Source organism: Panicum virgatum, chromosome 4N, assembly GCF_016808335.1.
Source record: "Panicum virgatum strain AP13 chromosome 4N, P.virgatum_v5, whole genome shotgun sequence".
Lineage (NCBI taxonomy): Eukaryota > Viridiplantae > Streptophyta > Magnoliopsida > Poales > Poaceae > Panicum > Panicum virgatum.
In genome coordinates, this window is record NC_053148.1 from 43,486,982 (window position 1) to 43,504,030 (window position 17,049).

Here is a 17,049-nt window from a genome sequence, read left to right on the forward strand (position 1 = left end):
TTTTGCTGGTTCTTTTTTTTTTACAGGCCTCACGATCTCGAGCATGACATGGGCCGGTATTAATACACTCGCTACATTAAGTATGGCCCAACAAAAGAACTTCCATCTTCTCACCGCCACATACGGCCCGAGTCACTACTCGGCGTCCTTGGCCATTTTTCCCCTCCCATTTCTTCTTTCCAACACGACGCTCTACTTCTCTTCGTCGCAAAGGCCGTAGAGTTATTCTGGCCGACGAGATCTGACCGATGGGAAAATCTTAATCTCTCGACACCCATATGTCCCTCGTGTTCAATTTTTCCATGCGGCTATGGAAAAGACAGGATCACCTAAGACAATCAGACTCGTGTCCATTGTCGCATGGACCCAGAAAGTACAGACTGAAAGATTTGTTGGAAACGTGGTTGCTGAACTCAGCACACCACGTATTGCATGTTAATATAGTAAGGAGTAGCAAGACTCCTTAGATTACAAGAGAGGTAGTTGTATTCGGTTTGGCCATGTAGGGTACATCTTGAACGAAGCTAACTCTAACTTTAAGCAACCGAAACAAACAACTTCAACTTACATACGACGTAATATCTCTTGTTCTAACACCCTCCCTCAATCTAAACCTTCTACTCGCTTGAGATTTAGATTGCAAATAAAGTCTTCAAACTTCTTAACAGGAAGAGCCTTCGTGAAACCATCTGCAAGCTGATCATGAGTGGAGACAAGCCTAACTTGAAGTTGCTTGTTGACAACCCTCTCTCTTACAAAATGGAAATCAATCTCTATGTGTTTAGCTCTTGCATGAAACACTGGATTGGCTGACAAATAAGTAGCTCCCAAGTTATCACACCACAAACAGGGAGGTTGTTGCAGCTTAATACCAAGCTCGGCCATTAAGGATTCTAACCATATCAACTCAGCAGTAGCATTCGCCATGGATTCGTATTCAGCTTCAGTACTAGATCTCGATATTGTAGCCTGCTTTCTAGCACTCCAGGAAATCAGGTTAGCACCAAGAAAAATTGCAAAGCCTCCTGTAGATCTTCGGTCATCTACACTACCAGCCCAATCAGCATCAGAAAATCCACTTAATGTCATAGAATAAGACTTCTGTATATGCGAGCCAACCAGCTGAATACTTGACATATCTAAGAATCCTTATAACAGCTGTCCAATGTGTAGTAGTAGGTGCATGAAGGAAACACCTTGTTTACAGCAAAGGAAATATCGGGACGAGTAAGAGTCAAGTACTGTTAGGCTCCAACTATGCTTCTGTAGTGTGTGCTGTCTTCAGTACTTAAGGCTTCTCCTTCATAACAAGATAGCTTTTCAGAAGCTAACAACGGAGTAGATGAAGGTTTGCACTTTGTCATGCCTACTCTAGCCAATATATCTTGCGCATACTTTTCTTGGGATAGAATGATGCCATCCTTGCACTTCGTAACTCCAATGCCAAGAAAATAATGAAGATCACCAAGATCTTTAAGTGCAAACTCCTTCTTGAGATCCCGAAGTAGTGTCGTTATTGCTTCTGGAGAAGAACTCATGACAATAATATCATCGACATAGATCAGCATAAATATTGTCACATGACCCTTTGTGTACATGAAGAGAGACGCATCAGACTTAGAAGCCTTGAAGCCAAGATCAATCAACTTTGAGCTTAACCTTGAGTACCATGCACGAGGAGCTTGTTTGAGACCATAAATAGCCTTATCCAACTTACAAATAAGTTGGGTGATTTAGTGTTTTCAAACCCAGGTGGTTGTCTCATGTAAACCTTTTCTTCCAGAATACCATGTAAAAACGCATTCTGCACATCTAGTTGCCTCAAACACCAGCCTCTTGACACTGCAATAGATAGTACAAGCAAGTCGTATAGTAGCAATTTTCACCACAGGACTGAAGGTGTCCTCATAATCGATTCCATACCGTTGTTTGAATCCCTTTGCTACCAACCTTGCCTTGTATCTATATATGCTTCCATCTGCCTTCTTTTTGATTTTGTAAACCCACTTGCAGTCAATGAGATTTGTTCCTTGCTTTTGAGGAACAAGACGCCAAGTTCCATTACGGAGTAAAGCATCATACTCATCTTGCATAGCCTTTTTCCACATAGGATCTTCTAGTGCCTCTTGCAACGAATCAGGTTCTCCAGTGGAGCTAAACATCCCATATCTTATGATGCCGTCAAAGAATTTCTTGGGTTTTGTAATCCCACTTTGGAGTCTTGTACGGCGTCGTGCAGGACCAATTAGTTCAGGAGGGTTTGATGCAGCCACATCTAACTTAGCATTGGACTCGTGCCCGGCAGCTTGCGACTCAGCTTGGATATGCGTCGAATTTGGAGAGGCCGCCGGCGAGGATGCTGTTGGCGTTGCCGGGGGCGAGGCCGCCGGCGAGGATGCTGTTGGCGTTGCCGAGTGTGAGGCCGCCGGCAAGAATGCTCTCGACGTTGCCGGGGGTCCGGGCGCTGGTACTGCTGGCGCTGCAGCAGCTGCATCTCCATGTGGCAGGCTGTTTGAGGAAGGCAGAACATCATGTGGATCCAAATTTTCTGCAGATTCCTGTGAAGCACCACTAGAGCCAGACCCATTAGTAGCATCAGTAATATTTGGACGCAAACAACTTACATCCCCAGAATTTTTAAGATGATCAGGAAGAACAATTTCTTTCCTTAATTGTGCTCCAGCATTTTTATGAAGATGAGCAAAAGGAAAACAAGTTTCATCAAAGATTACATCTCTCGAGATATAGATTCTACCAGTAGCAATATCAAGGCACTTAAAACCTTTATGTAGAGCACTATAGCCAAGAAAAGCACAACAAATAGATCGAAAAGAAAGTTTGCGGGCATTGTACGGGCGCAAGTTCGGCCAACATGCACACCCAAAAATTCGAAGAGAGCTATAGTTTGGTTCTTCATGGAGGAGCCGAGCTACTGGAGTTTCATAAGCAATCACCTTACTAGGTAAGATGTTTATGAGATAGGTTGCCGTGAGAAAAGCTTGGTCCCAATATTTGAGAGGCATTGAAGCGTTGGCAAGGAGAGCAAGGCCAACTTCAACAATGTGCCGATGCTTCCTTTCAGCCGTACCATTTTGTTGATGGGCATGAGGACATGACACTCAATGAGCAATGCCAATACGTTGGAAAAAGGAATTTAGTTTTTTATACTCGCCACCCCAATCACTTTGAATAGCAACAATTTTCTTGTTGAATTTTCTTTCTACCAGATTTTGGAAGTCTTGAAACCCCTGAAAGACATCAGATTTCTTGCGTAGGAGATATATCCAGGTATATTTGCTATAGTCATCTATGAATCTGACATAATAGGTATGTCGACCAATAGAAAGAGGGGCAAGTCCCCAAACATCAGAAAAGATTAACTCAAGAGGAGAATTTGATATACTATTGTACTTGGCATACGGAAGTTGATGGCTCTTGGCCAACTGACACGAATCACAAACAGACCCTGGATTTGAATCACTAACACAAGGCAAATTATTTGAACTAAGGACTCTTTCTACGATAGGGATGGCTGGATGGCCTAGCCGACTATGCCACTAGATATAGACGGCTTGTGGACTCCATAGACTTGCTTGCTCATGCCTCCTTCCAAAGAACTTGGCACTAGGGGATAAAGGCCGCCCTTGCATCTACCTCGATGAAGGGTTTTCTTCGTTTCCTGATCCTTGATAAGAAAGAAATTGGGATGAAATTCAAAGAAGGCATCATTATCACGGGCAAGTTTATGAACTGATACAAGATTCTTACTAGCACTAGGGACATGAAGAATATTTTTCAGATGCAAATCTTTAAGAGGGGCATGTAAAGTTGTATGCCCAATATTACTGATTTTCATACCTGCTCCACTTACTGTATGAACTTGGTCACGGCATGTGTATTTGTCATGAACCGAGAGCTTCTCTAGTTCACTAGTCACATGATCCGAAGCTCCACTGTCCGCATACCAGTTCGTATCATAGCCATGTCCTGCAGTAGCAGCTCCTGCTGTCCTGTTGTTTGGCTGATCGTCTTCATCATCATCATAACGGTACCAACAACTAGGAGCTTCATGGCCAACCTTCTTGCAGATTTGTCACTTGATTTTTGTGTTCTTCTTTGGTGGAGCAGTACTGTTGCTGGTGTTCAGACCTGCACGACCTCCACGTCCTCGACCGCGATTGCCACGGCCGCGATTTCCACTGCCACGTCCACGACCAGCGGCATTCACTACGGGAGGCTGGCTGTTTTCCGTGTGCCAAAAACACACGGCAAAGGCCTTTTTGCACACGGCAAAGCCTTTGCCGTGTGTTGCACACGGCAAACGGCACACGGCTATGGAAAAGACAGGATCACCTAAGACAATCAGACTCGTGTCCATTGTCGCATGGACCCAGAAAGTACAGACTGAAAGATTTGTTGGAAACGTGGTTGCTGAACTCAGCACACCACGTGTTGCATGTTAATATAGTAAGGAGCAGCAAGACTCCTTAGATTACAAGAGAGGTAGTTGTATTCGGTTTGGCCATGTAGGATACATCTTGAACGAAGCTAACTCTAACTTTAACCAACCGAAACAAACAACTTCAACTTACATACGACATAATATCTCTTGTTCTAACACAGACTGCAAACTTGTCACTAGTTTGACCCTACGAATTCCCCCAATTGGGATTTGCGGCTACAAAAACTCTAACTGCAGAACAGCCACCGTAATCCACCTTAGTTCTTTTCAGTCTGTCAATAGTTGTGACTTGCATCCAGTATTGCCACTACTAGTTAAACCAGGACTCGGCTTTCGGGACAAAAGACTGGAGGAGGCTTTAGACCTGGGTGGTAGAACCGGGACCAAATGTTCCTGATGCTAAAAAAAATTTGTTGCGCCCCACGGGATTCGATCCCAAGACCTCTTGCCTCAAGCATAGTTTCCTTACCAACTCATCACCTAAGCAGTACATGTGACTTAGTATAGGATAATTGAACTACCACGTGGAGAGGCCTTTAGTCCGGGTTGATAACACCAATCGAGACTTAAAGGGTCCTTTAGTCTGATTTGGTGCCACCAACCAGTACTAAATGGTCACCCTTTTAGTACGGGATGGTGTTACCAACCGGGACTATAAAGGGTTGGGCTCTTTAGTCCCGTTGGTGGCTCTAACCGGGACTAAAACTCCCTGCTGCCCCTAACCGTTGGACCCGCACTACTAAAAAAACCCTGTAGATATGCTTTAATTTTAGGATAGCTACGCTTTATTTCATCCCTAGTGGAGTGTAAATACGTTTTGCAAAACGTATCTGGAGCATCTCCGCATGGACCGTGTCAAGATTTGTAGAGATGATTTTCTAAACGTGTCTACGCATGGACCATGTCGAGATTTGTAGAGACGATTTTCTGAACGTGTCTATAAAATATAATAAAAAGGGGGAATGAGGATTCGAACCAGGAGTATAATGAAAAGGGGGATTGAAGCCAGCTAACTAGTGTGCACCAACCAATTCATTGGTACTATTACTGCTTTTAGTTTTTTTTATAGTCTACTTCTTGATCCAAGGGCCCGCCATGGACTCGATTTCAATGCATCCAACTCCTCGCTCCTGCCACTGTGCGTGGTCCTAATCTTAATTTCACACAGATGCTGCAAATACATTAAGGAATTGAGATAGGATCATGGGAGCAGACCTCCGCGCTCACGAGGGGAGCAGCATGAGTCACAATTCACGAATAAATCTGAGAGAGGAGGAAAATTCTATGCACAGATTTTCTTGGTACTTTGATGCACTGCACCATATATTTATCAAATATATAAATGAAGACACAACCGATGGTGCTTTTTAGTTGGTATGCCGGATTTTTATCTAGGGGTTGTAGGTTTGAAGTACAACCTTTTTTTTCTTTTTTTTAGATTTTTCAAAAATGCCACTCTAATTTCTTTCTAGAGACACATTACAAATTGTATCTAGAAGTGTATTTATAACACATCTACCTAGAATCCGATGTGTGCATCAGCAAAAGTTTTTGATGTGCTTTTTTAATACATGTTAACACTATTTAATAACATGTCTAGATACTAATTTTACAAGTGCTTTATTAAAACGTGTCAATACCGGTTTAAAAACATATCTAGCTTGTAAGTTTTGAAACACTTATTGAAACGTATCAACAATTGTGTCTAATAGCAGAACCACACAAAATTTAGACACACTTTCGATAGCATAGCAATGCAAGCGTAGCTACCATATGATTTTGTTGTAGTGCCGGGATTAAAGCCTTCATTGATCCCGGGTCCAATGGTGGCCGGGACTAATATGCAGAACTAAAGGCTATTTCTGTAGTAGCGTGTTATAATGCTATCCGCTGGGCAGGGCACAAAACACAAGCATAAAACTGATGAAAACGGCCAAACTGTCCATTATTCTTGCCGAAAACGTTAACTATGCTGCTGTGTTCTGATTCCCAATTTCCCATTCCGATCACCATGGCTGCTAGCCTGCTTTTCTGCATTGCGCTACCCCTACGTGGGCGGGATTGCGGTACACTTTAGGCCATGGGAGCGTTTATTAGAGGTAGAGCTGGCTGCACAAGCAGCTGCAGCTAAACAACGCCGCACGTCCAAAGTCCAGCACGTATACAGCACAAGCAGTTGCTGCAGACCGCGAAGGTCCATGTGCCTATGCATGCATGTAACAAGCCCGGCCGGTAATAATTAGTGGTCAAGTTCCGCAGGAGAAAAACAATGCGCGTTCCAGGCCGCCTCTACTAGCCCATCCCCAAGAAAGATATACGCCTGCCTCGCCTCGTTTCGGTACCCCAGATGTCCGCGGATTGCGACTCCCCGGCGGCGAGAGGCGGCTGACGACGATGGACAGCGACGGCGGCGGCTTCAGAAACTTCTCGCCGGCCGGAGACAAAGCGAGACCGTACGCCGGCGACCTCTCCTCGCTGCATCGCCCATTCGCTGGCCGGGGCTTCCCATGCGAATTGTAAATTGCCAGCTATGTTTTTACCGCTCGCGAATCGACATGAGACATGAGAGCTATCGCAGTATCGCTCGCTCTCTCAGTTTAGAGAAGCTGGGAAGGGCGGGCGGGGGCAGCCGCTGTGGACTTTGGTGGCGGGACGCGAGTACGAGCTGCCGAGCTGGCGCGGACGTGTTGACCGTTGACGGGACCCGCCACCACTCACGTGCATGACTAATCGGCATCGCCCGCGTCCAGAGGAGCAGCGGAGTGACTAATCGGCATCGCCCGCGTCCAGAGCAGCAGCGGAGTGACCCGCCGCGGGGCCCGCCTCCTCCGTCCGCAGCAGGCACGCGCGCGCGCGCGCGCGCTCGGCTCCCGATTCGGCTTTCCGCTCGGCTTCCTGGGCGGGCCGTGGGCCCGGGACTGAGGCGCCACGCTACAAGCCCACGGCTACCTGGTCAAGCGCACGCGGACCACGACCGTGGCTGCCTCCCGGGCCCCACCGCGTCGGCGAACCTTTTCCACGGCCTGCTTCTCGCCGTCTTCCGGAGCTCGTCGTCATCTCGGACGTGGCCATTTGGAGGCAAAGGGTATAACCAATTGACCATGTGGCTGACTGCTAGTAGTAGAACACTCTCACGTCGCAGCATGAATGCCTCCAATCACTTAACTGTTTACTTCGCGTATAACTCATCATGTGTGTGCAGAATTTCTTTCCCTTTTTTTCCCAGGATTGATAAGTGGGTGCTTAGGACATGTTTGTTTTAGCTAAGGAATTTCCTAGGATGTTTTCCCAGGACTGAACATCCTAAATTGTGAGAGGTGGACCTTGAGGGTCCAAACGCTTACGGTAAAATATATATGTCATCTTTTTCTCGCACTTGTATATATGTTGGCGCGATAACACGATGGTAAAATATGTAGCCACAATATATAGCAAACGCTGAAGGAGAGAAAAATATGAGTTTGCGACAGTCTAGGGTGATAGATTGTGAAAGCAGTGAAAAAAAAATTCGTTTCGTTTTCAACTTTAATAGCTTATTACAAAAGACCGTTTTGACCGTCTCTAGGGAAAAAAATAGACCCGTACGTACAACGTAAAGCCCTAGTTTTGTCCGATGGCTGTATAGTACTTTATACTTTTGATAAATTCTCTATGTAAAAAAAAGGCTTTTGAGTCAAACAAAGAGCGAGGTAGTACTCTATGCATTTTAGCAAATAATTCAAAAAAACAAGGTAGTACTTCTGCAAAAAAAAAAAGCCCTATCAGATGAAAACGCTATATAACAAGGATCTCTGGGTACCCCGGCTGGATTTTGCTCAAAGGGATTTGCACGGGCTTCAATCCTTGGTCGATTACACAGCAGCATGCAAGTATTCGACATACCACGCCGTACAAGCACGAACATGGTCTCTTCATCAAGAACTTGATCACGAACTGTATAATATTGCTCTTTGCATTAGCAAATTTGCATCAAAATCCGAGCGCCGGGCGACATGCTTAGACAGCTACTCCACGCTTCGTCCCCAGAGCTTAGCTTGAATGGAGCACTAACTTGAATTAGCAACACCGCAATGGTGACCGGCGCACCGCTCATGGATGCATTCCTATGCAATCAACAGCCACTCGAATTTACTTTGGATCGTGAAACTTTTTTTGAGTTATCGCGGCTAATCGTCTGAATCTGAATCATCAATTCGCTATCTACGGACCAATCGTTCGTGGTTCAGGTCCTAATATATAATCAATCCCTGGTCGGCGAGAGCTCGAGGATCCGGCCGGAGAGCGCGCTGGCGAGCGCCGCCTTGAATCCGGGGTCCCTCGTCAGCGTGGCCGCCATGTGCTCCGCCAGGTTCTTCCTCACGACCTCCGATGGTCCCGCCGCCGCGGCCTCGTGCCTCTGTTGCTGCTGCTGCTTCTGCTGCTGCAGAGGCAGTGGCGCCGGCCGGACCGCCTCGCTCGCCGCGGCCGGCTTCGCGCCCTTGCCGTCGTGCTGCGGCGGCTGCCCGTGGTTGTGCTCGCCCTCGTACGTGGCCACCAGGATGGTCTTGTCCTCCGCGCTGCGCTGCACCTTCTTCTTCACCGGGCACGCCGGCGCGAAGGAGCACCGGAAGTAGGCGCGCGGGCACGGGTTGTCCTTGGTCACCTTCTGTCCGTACTTCCGCCATTGGTACCCATCTTTCACCACCTGCAAGTTCAACGCGACCGTGAGTTAATTAATCGATCAGGTGGGATGATGATGATCCCGAGGGAGAAGAAGAAGAAGCTTGTTGGTGCAATTTATTAAAAAAAAAGAAGCTTGTTGGTGACTTGGTGGCCGTGCTCGTCACTTACGAGGCTGAGGTCGGCGGGGTCGGCGTGGACGTATCGGCGGGACACCTTGGGCTTGCACTCCTCCCGGATGCGCCTGCCGGGCTCGTGGAAGACGGCCACGGCGGCCGACGTGCACTCCATCTGGTCGTGGACCGGGATGGCGAACGGCGGCGACGGCTTGCGGTGGTGGCCGCCGCCGGCGGTGTCGAGGCTGTCGCTCCGGATGCGCTTCCTGGGCGGCGAGGCGGCCGAGCCGCCCTCCGACGTGGAGGACTGGCGGTTGTTTCCCGCGGCCACCATGTCGTTGACCTGGCCCTGCAGCTCGGTGTACTTGGCCACCAGCGCCCGCAGCATCTCGCTGAGCCGCTTGTTCTCCTCGCCCACTCGCCGGAGCTCCGCCTCCAGCGCCTCCACCTGCTGCCGTGATCAACCAACCGCCAATTAGCAAACCGTACGTTCTCGCGATTCGAACGAGCTGCTGCGTGCACAGTGCACACACGCGCTTACCTCCCGCTCCTTCTTGACGGCCAAGAAGTTCTCCTCGACGAGGACCTTGGCCGCCGGTGCCACCGGGCGCGCCGTGGGCAGGCCGACGTTGAGGTCCAGGCTCAGGGAAGGCTGCCCGCCGATCCACGGGTCCATGGCCGCCGCCGCAAGAGTCGCTACCCCGTCAATCGTTCAGAACCACTGCTAGTCGTACTCGCGGCGGAGGCGACCGACTACTGGAAGCTGGATGAGAAGCGGCCGGGGGAGGATCTTGTTGACGAGTAGGAGGCGCGCTTGTGCATGAGGGGGCCATGGCTCCGAGGGGCGGCAATATATAGGCAGCGGGAGGGGGAGGCGACATGCGTGCTGGCTGCTGGCCCGGACTGGGTGGAGACGGGAGAGGGACGGCGGGCTGGCTCCGGGGGACGGGAGACGAAGCATCACGGGGCCGGGGGGCCCTGCCGCCCGTCGTCGTCTCGGTCGTGGCAGAATACATCAAAGCCGGAACGGCGATCGCGAATGGCATCTGCGCCCCGCATGCCGGTGACGGTCGAGCCCGGACCAGATTAAATAAATAAATTAATTAATTTGTCCGGCGTCGATGTGATTTATGCGCGCGTGGCGCCAGTTTGTTTACTACCAGTTAATTAACTGTTCCTCCCTGGACTGGAGTGCGGTGGAGCTCGTCGGGTGGGGACGTGGGGTCGGAACTTGGAAAGGCGGGGGAAATGGTCGCCGGGGTAAGGATAAACACCGCAAGATCACAGGTGGGGAGCTTGGAATTTTGGGAATCGACGGAGAGGAAGGGGGCAACGGATTTAGCTTGCGTTCTTGGGGGATTTGTTGACTCCCATTCGTTTCACCCTCGTGGGGGCTCGTCTGTCTCTGTCTGGCTGCGTGTCCCTCCCATTAGCTGGAGATCCACCTCAGATTGATTGATGAGCTCCAGAAAGGTTTTATGTTTCACTTGTTTGGGAGTACTCCACACTGTAACTCTGTTTAGTTGTTGGTACTGAATTGAAAAACGCACCTAACACCTGTCTTTTTTTTGGGTCAGTTGGATCCATGCCACTACAATTTCATAATTTTTGATTTCATGTTGAAATCGATGCCATTGAGTGGCATGATTTTCAACGTGAAACCCAATTTCACGAAGTTGTGGTGGCATGAATCGAATTTTCCCTTTTTTTCAGTTTTCTGAGACGTTCTTGTGAAGCTCGTGTAGCGAAAATGGCCTCTCATGCCATATTCCAATATATTATTTTGGCGATTGATGACACACACAACACTTGGACTAATATGATTATTAAGATGATCATTCTCAGGCTTTTAGGTTCAAATGATGATAAAGAGAAGATAAGCAAAGTTAGCCCCGAAGGGCCGCGCTACCCGGTTAGCGGACGGGGGTCGAGGGGGAGCCGCCCCTCACGGGTCTCAGGGCAGCGCCCAGAAAGCTCTTCGAAAGGTAGCACCGGAAGAACCGATGCATGAGCATCGGTGCATCCGATGGTTGTCGGAAGAACCGACGCCATGGTATTTTGGTGAAGAAGGAAATCGAAGCCAAGTCAGCTTATAGGCACCGGTTAAACCGATGGTTCAAAATGGGGCATCGGTGCATTGGGCGTACTGTGTTCCAGAGACGATGCAAGTCGCGCAAGAACCAAGTCTTCAGCACCGGTTGAACCGGTGAAGCATCGGTGCATGCCATCGGTGTAATGACGTCAGCAGTCAGGAGTTCAACGCCTACTTCGGGTTATGAGTGACTGGATGAACCGACGCTACCCCAGCCAGAGGCATCGGTTCATCCGATGATACGCAGATTTTCTGCTGACCGTTGGAGCAACGGCTACAAGACTTGGTGGCCTATATATATAAGTCTCACCCCGGCCATTTGAAGCTTGCTGGAGTTGCTGAACATCCCACACACACTAAAGAACATCTCCAAGCCATACAAGAGCATCAAGATCATATCCTTAGCTTTTAGCACTAGCTTGTAAAGTGTGAGTGCTAGAATAGCTCTTAGTGAGTGAGATTGCAAGGCCTTGAGCCTTTGTGCTGTGGTTCTCTAGTGAACCAAACAAGAGCTTGGTGCGCCGGCCTCCTTGGAGCTGCGAAGCTCGCCGGCAACGTCATCGACCCTCCGACTTGGTGTAGAGTGGCGACGACATCTTTGTGCGGGGGACGTGGAGACCCACATCCTTTGTGGAGAAGTTTCTTAGTGGAACCCGGGGCCAAGGTGACCGTGATTGTGTTCACGGAAAATACTTGGTGGCCGAGTAGCAATACTCTTAGTGAGTGCTACAACAACGTGAATGTAGGTGTGCCTTTGTGGCTAACCGAACCACGGGATAAACACCCGCGTCAAGAGTTTGCTATCTCCTATCCCGCTTTTTAAGTTTCTGCATTTAATACTTGCAACCTTTATGCCTTTACTTTCATAGAATAGTTTCTTGTTAGGAAAGGCTATAGGGTGTATAACTCTTTTGGATAGGGGTTTCACACTAGAACAACCTAGTTGCACATCTAGATAGCTTGTTTAGTTTAAGTTTTGTGCAAACTAGTTGGAGCCATAGGTCAAGTTTTTTATTAGAACCTAATTCACCCCCTCCCCCTCTTAGGTTAGAGCACCCGATCCTTTCAGCTCGGTCAATTGGTCATGGCGTAGCCGGGTACGCAGGTTCTGTATAAAAAAGAACACGACTCCGGCAGTCCAATGACGCCTGTCCAAATGAGCATTTCCCAACACGGAGTCTCCCCAAACGTAAAACCCAGGAGGGCTTGATCAGATCAGGTGGTCACGACCTAGCAGGAGATTGCTGACGATAGCTGTCCGGTTTCTTGATTTGGGTTGGAAAAAAAAACCTGGCGCCGTGACGCTGGCCTGAATCGCCTGCTCGAAGCGTCCATCGGACCTGGCACCCGGCACGCGCGGGGACAGCCCCAGACTTGCGGTTGACGAGAAGGAAACTCCCGGGACTCGGACCATGGTTACCAAGAACGAGTTGGCTTGATCTCTTCCCGCGGCGGCAGCTACCTCGCCGGCGATCGAGTAGGAGAGAGGGAACCACAGAGACCAGGTCGGATTTGTTGATCTTTTCTGAAGAAAGGGGGCGGATTTCTGGAAGATCGATGCAGATGCAGGCCAGTTTCGTGCACCAGATCCACGCTGTCAACGGCAGGTCTTGAAATTATCCACAGCAAAAGGTTTTAGTATCAGAGTATGGATCCCCATGCTGTTGGGAAGAGGGGACCGGATTGGCTGGATCAATTCCCCTTTTTGACAAGAGCAAGACCGGATCCAAATGGTGTCCCAGGCAGTGGAGGAAACCTAGCTCGCACATTCGCTTATGAAAAAATAATAATTTCAAGCCAAATTAAGATGCATGCTCCTCTTGACCAGAGTCATTATTATAGGCTCAGGTCAACAGGATCGGGTGCTACTTAATAGCCGCAGTTTGAAGCAAGAAAAGTTACACCAGACTACTCCTGCTGCTGTGCTGCCCATCAAGGAATGCCCATTTTTTGCTCACATGTGAACTGGAGCAGAGCCGCCACATACGGCGGCGACCTTATTCTGAACCCTTTTTTGGGTTAACAAGGTGGTGCATGAACCGAACGAATCTAGGCAACACCGTCCTCACATTTCCCACATTTGGTACACCAAAAGTGTCAGCAGGAATCTGAATGAGACCTGTTTTTGACACGATGCTACCTGATCATGGACTTCCTATATCGGGCTCTCTGTTCACGAGTGGAAAACGAGCCGCACTACACGTACCGGAGCTGGACAAAAAGACCCGAAGCTACGTGGAGAAATTTTGCAACCCCTCAATCAGTGGCACGGCTTTTTCAATCAGTAGCTGCTATGGATACCCTCGGGGAGAGGTTATCACAGACATCACGAAAACGACTCGCGTTCACGTTCATGAATGTGCATTAGTTGCCCTGGTACAAAGGCACGGAACTTACCTGGGTCAAGTACTGGTGCTTTTCAAGCACACAGGTATCACAAAACCACGTGGAGACCAAAAGAGAGTGAGAGAGAGAGAAAGGGACTTGTGTTGTTAGCTATTTTAGAGTACAAGGGTAATAGTCTTCCGCAACGATTTATATTTTGATGGCAAGCAATTTTTAGTTTTTTACTACACATTACAATTCAGATACTCACCCTTATAAACACCTTATAAACACATGTACTCAAACCTTACCTCTATGAACATCTTCGAATATAGGTATGTAAATTCTACCATTATGAGTATCTTCGAAAATTGAACCGGCAAATCCTCAAGATTGACGAAGTCACCACAAGCGTTTCGTTGTCGACGAGAACATCGGCTACCACTAAAAGCACAATACCGTTAAATTCTAAAATATTCACTCCCATGGAAACTAAAACCCAGAATCTGAGACGCTACCGAGTCTCTTGTAACCACTAGGCTACATTCATTTTCGCAATAATTTCTAATCTTGTGTTAGGAATCTATAATAACTATTCGAAATTATGTTATTGGCTATTGTTTTTTTAATAAAGGCAGGAGCACTGCTACATCATATAAAAAGAAGAAGCATTAGTACATAACGCGCCAAAGCGAACACCACTACCACACAAACAACGCACACAACAAAACACTACACCACTACAATCTGGGAGAGGAACCAAAAGAAACCATCCGCGAACTGCGCCGTCGACACCGATGTTGCGCCACGCCAAATATAGCGGCCCGCTGCAGTCCTGAGCGGCAGCTCGAACTCCTCCACCAAAGGACTATCACCCTCAAGCCGCACACATGATCATCGATCCCCCTGCTCCAGTGGTGCCTCAACAGAACACTCCCATCGCAGCGCCGATGGAAAACACTGATCCTGACCACTCTGCGTGGGGGCCTCGCCCCACACTCCTCTGCCAAGGACTCAGATATCTGAAACCGCTCTGAAAACAACAACCTCCGCCCAGCCGTCACCGGGATCACCACATGCACCATGTGCGGCAGCTCAAGACCTCTAGCACCCAAGGGTCCTCTGCACATCCCTGCCAACACGGACCATGCGCACCTCCTCTGCTGCTGGGCGCAGGCAACACCACCAACCAACCACCACCATAGCCTAGCCAAGGCGGGATTCCAGATGCGGCGCCTCCAACGAGGGCACGACGCCAATGGCGCCGCCGTCGCACGGCCAAAGATGGACAAGGTTGTCACCCTAAAGATCCCCGTGCAGTATAAACATGATGCCTCACAATGGTGCCCCCAACAGGAAGAACGACGCCACAATGGCACCGGCACCATCGCCACTGACAAAAGCGTCAGTGAAGACTTTCGCCCGACTCAGCACCATGCCTGCCGCACGTACTTGGCCATGCCCGTAGTTCGCTCCCTCTCGCCTCCGCAATGCCTCCACCGGAAGAAGCCTACCACAGCCTAAAGCACCACCTCGGCGCCACCAACATGCACCAGCCAGCCCCCCAGCCCCACCACCATAGCGGCACCAGACCAGCATCGCCGTCGAGGAGGAGAAGGGGAGGACCAGCCACCTCCACCACACTGCAGATCCCATCGCCTAAGCGCCGGCCCCAGCCAGCCACAGCCACGGCCGACCATGGCCAGCCACGGCCACCACTGTCAGCCACGGCCGGGCCACGGCCCGCAGCCACGAACTGCAGCCACAACCAGACCCCCCTGCGCCCAAACACACCGACCGCCGCAACCGCCGACGACCTGCGTCGGAAGCCGATGCCGCCAGTGCCGTCCGTGCCGGCCGCCGCAACTCAACGCCGGCCGCCCCCCCCCACGCACACCCACGCGCCCCCTGTCACACGGCCATCGGATCCGGCCGGGGTAACGCCGGATTCATGGCCAGCCGCAGTCGCGGAGGGCCGCCGTGCCGCCGGCGAGCAAGCTCACCTCCGCCACCGGCCGAGAGCCCCCGCGGCTCCAGACGCACCCTGCGGCCGCACAGGCACCGGATCCGACAGGCGCCATGCCGGATCCGCAGCCGCCAGGCCACACCGCCGCGGGCCGGTGCCCCTGCCGGTGAGGATCTCCAAGCGGCTCGACGCGGCCGCGCCTGCCTAGATCTGCAGGAAGGAGGAGAAAAGAGCCCCGCCGCCACCGTCATCGCGGGTCGCACGAGCTTCCCGGCGGCCTACTCGAGCAGCGGCAAGGCGGAGGGAGGCGGCGGAAGCTGGGCGGCTACTGGGTTGCCAGCTACCCGAGTCGCCCTGCGCGGTGGCGACGCGATCAGGCATCTTCTTTTTCAAGCTAGTAGTTTAGTAGTAGTACTGAAGTCCATGTTGGCTATTGTCAAAATTGCTGGGAAAGATAAAAAGATGTATTTTAAAAAAATCGACCACTCAAGGAAATACGGAAAAAATGTATTTTTTTAAAAAAAATCGACCACTCAAGGGAAATACGGAAAACTACTAAAATTGAGCCATAGGACTTGAAACAACGGGTCATTGTTCTCGTTTGCCATCAGTGGCGGATCCAAAGGGGGGGGGGGCTAGAGGGGCTCGACCCCCCTACTGCTTGCAAGTTCATGGATCCCCCCCCCACAGCCCCCCCTCTAATTTTTAGACTCCATGGATGAACTATGGGGGGCTGGAGAGCTGCTGCCTGCTGGAGGTAGAATAAACCTCTGTTCACGTCTTGGGCCAAGCAAACAACAAATTGAATGGCCCAAATAACCCCCGCAGCCCTGCTGGCCCATTTAGCCCACAATCCAAAAGAGCCCAAATCGGTGACCCCAATCCTCCGATCCCCATCTGGCCAATCCAAACCCTTGCATGCTCGGCTCTGCTCTGCTCGCGAGAACGGCGGCGGCGCCCCGGCGGGCGGCGGTCGATGAGCGGACTGCGGACGGGCGGACAGCGGTGGTGGCCGGGGAGTGGGAGATCTACGGCCGGTGCATCTGCGCCCTGCCATCCGCGCAAGCCGGCAGGCGCACGGTGCATCTGCGCCCTGCCCCCCTGGCCGCGCGGCCGCGCCGCCGCCCGGACCTGCGGCCGTGGTCCACGGAGGAGGCGGCGTGTCGGCGAGGCCGCGTGCGGCCGAGCGCGCCGGAATCCGCCCTGCGCCCCTGCTCGCGCTGCCGCGGCGCCGCCCGGACCCCCGGTCGGCAGGCCCGATCCACAGAGGAGGCGCCCAAGCCCAAAGCGGCGTGCCGGCGAGGCCGTGCGCAGTCCTGGCCACGCGTGCAGCCAGCCAGCATGGCCGCAGGCGGCCGAGCGCACCGGAGTTCGAACAAATGCACTGGAGTTCGCACAGGTGCACAGCCCGAGTGACAATTTTGATTTC

General features: G+C 50.8%; 1 protein-coding gene across 2 annotated transcripts; it reads right to left on the reverse strand.

Annotated features, from left to right (window-relative positions):
- Window positions 1–8,286: 8,286 nt before the first annotated feature.
- On the reverse strand, window positions 8,287–10,085 carry LOC120671358 (WRKY transcription factor WRKY28-like). Of its 2 annotated transcripts, none has more exons than XM_039951654.1 (3): window positions 9,779–10,085; window positions 9,293–9,685; window positions 8,287–9,146 (listed from the first exon to the last, which is right to left on the reverse strand). In XM_039951654.1, the coding sequence occupies exons 1-3, from the start codon at window positions 9,911–9,913 to the stop codon at window positions 8,703–8,705; spliced, it is 972 nt and encodes a 323-aa protein (XP_039807588.1). In that variant the 5' UTR covers window positions 9,914–10,085; the 3' UTR covers window positions 8,287–8,702. The 2 variants fall into 2 exon arrangements, with proteins under 2 accessions (XP_039807588.1, XP_039807587.1); XM_039951653.1 differs by having other exon boundaries at window positions 9,293–9,688; window positions 9,779–10,075.
- Window positions 10,086–17,049: the final 6,964 nt, after the last annotated feature.

Excerpts from the sequence above, each read along its gene's own strand:
- LOC120671358 (XM_039951653.1), bottom strand. The coding sequence starts at position 9,913 with ATGGACCCGTGGATCGGCGGGCAGCCTTCCCTGAGCCTGGACCTCAAC. Across the intron at positions 9,689-9,778 it reads CCGTCAAGAAGGAGCGGGAG|CAGGTGGAGGCGCTGGAGGC; the intron begins GTAAGCGCGTGT and ends TGATCACGGCAG. Across the intron at positions 9,147-9,292 it reads ACCCCGCCGACCTCAGCCTC|GTGGTGAAAGATGGGTACCA; the intron begins GTAAGTGACGAG and ends TTGAACTTGCAG.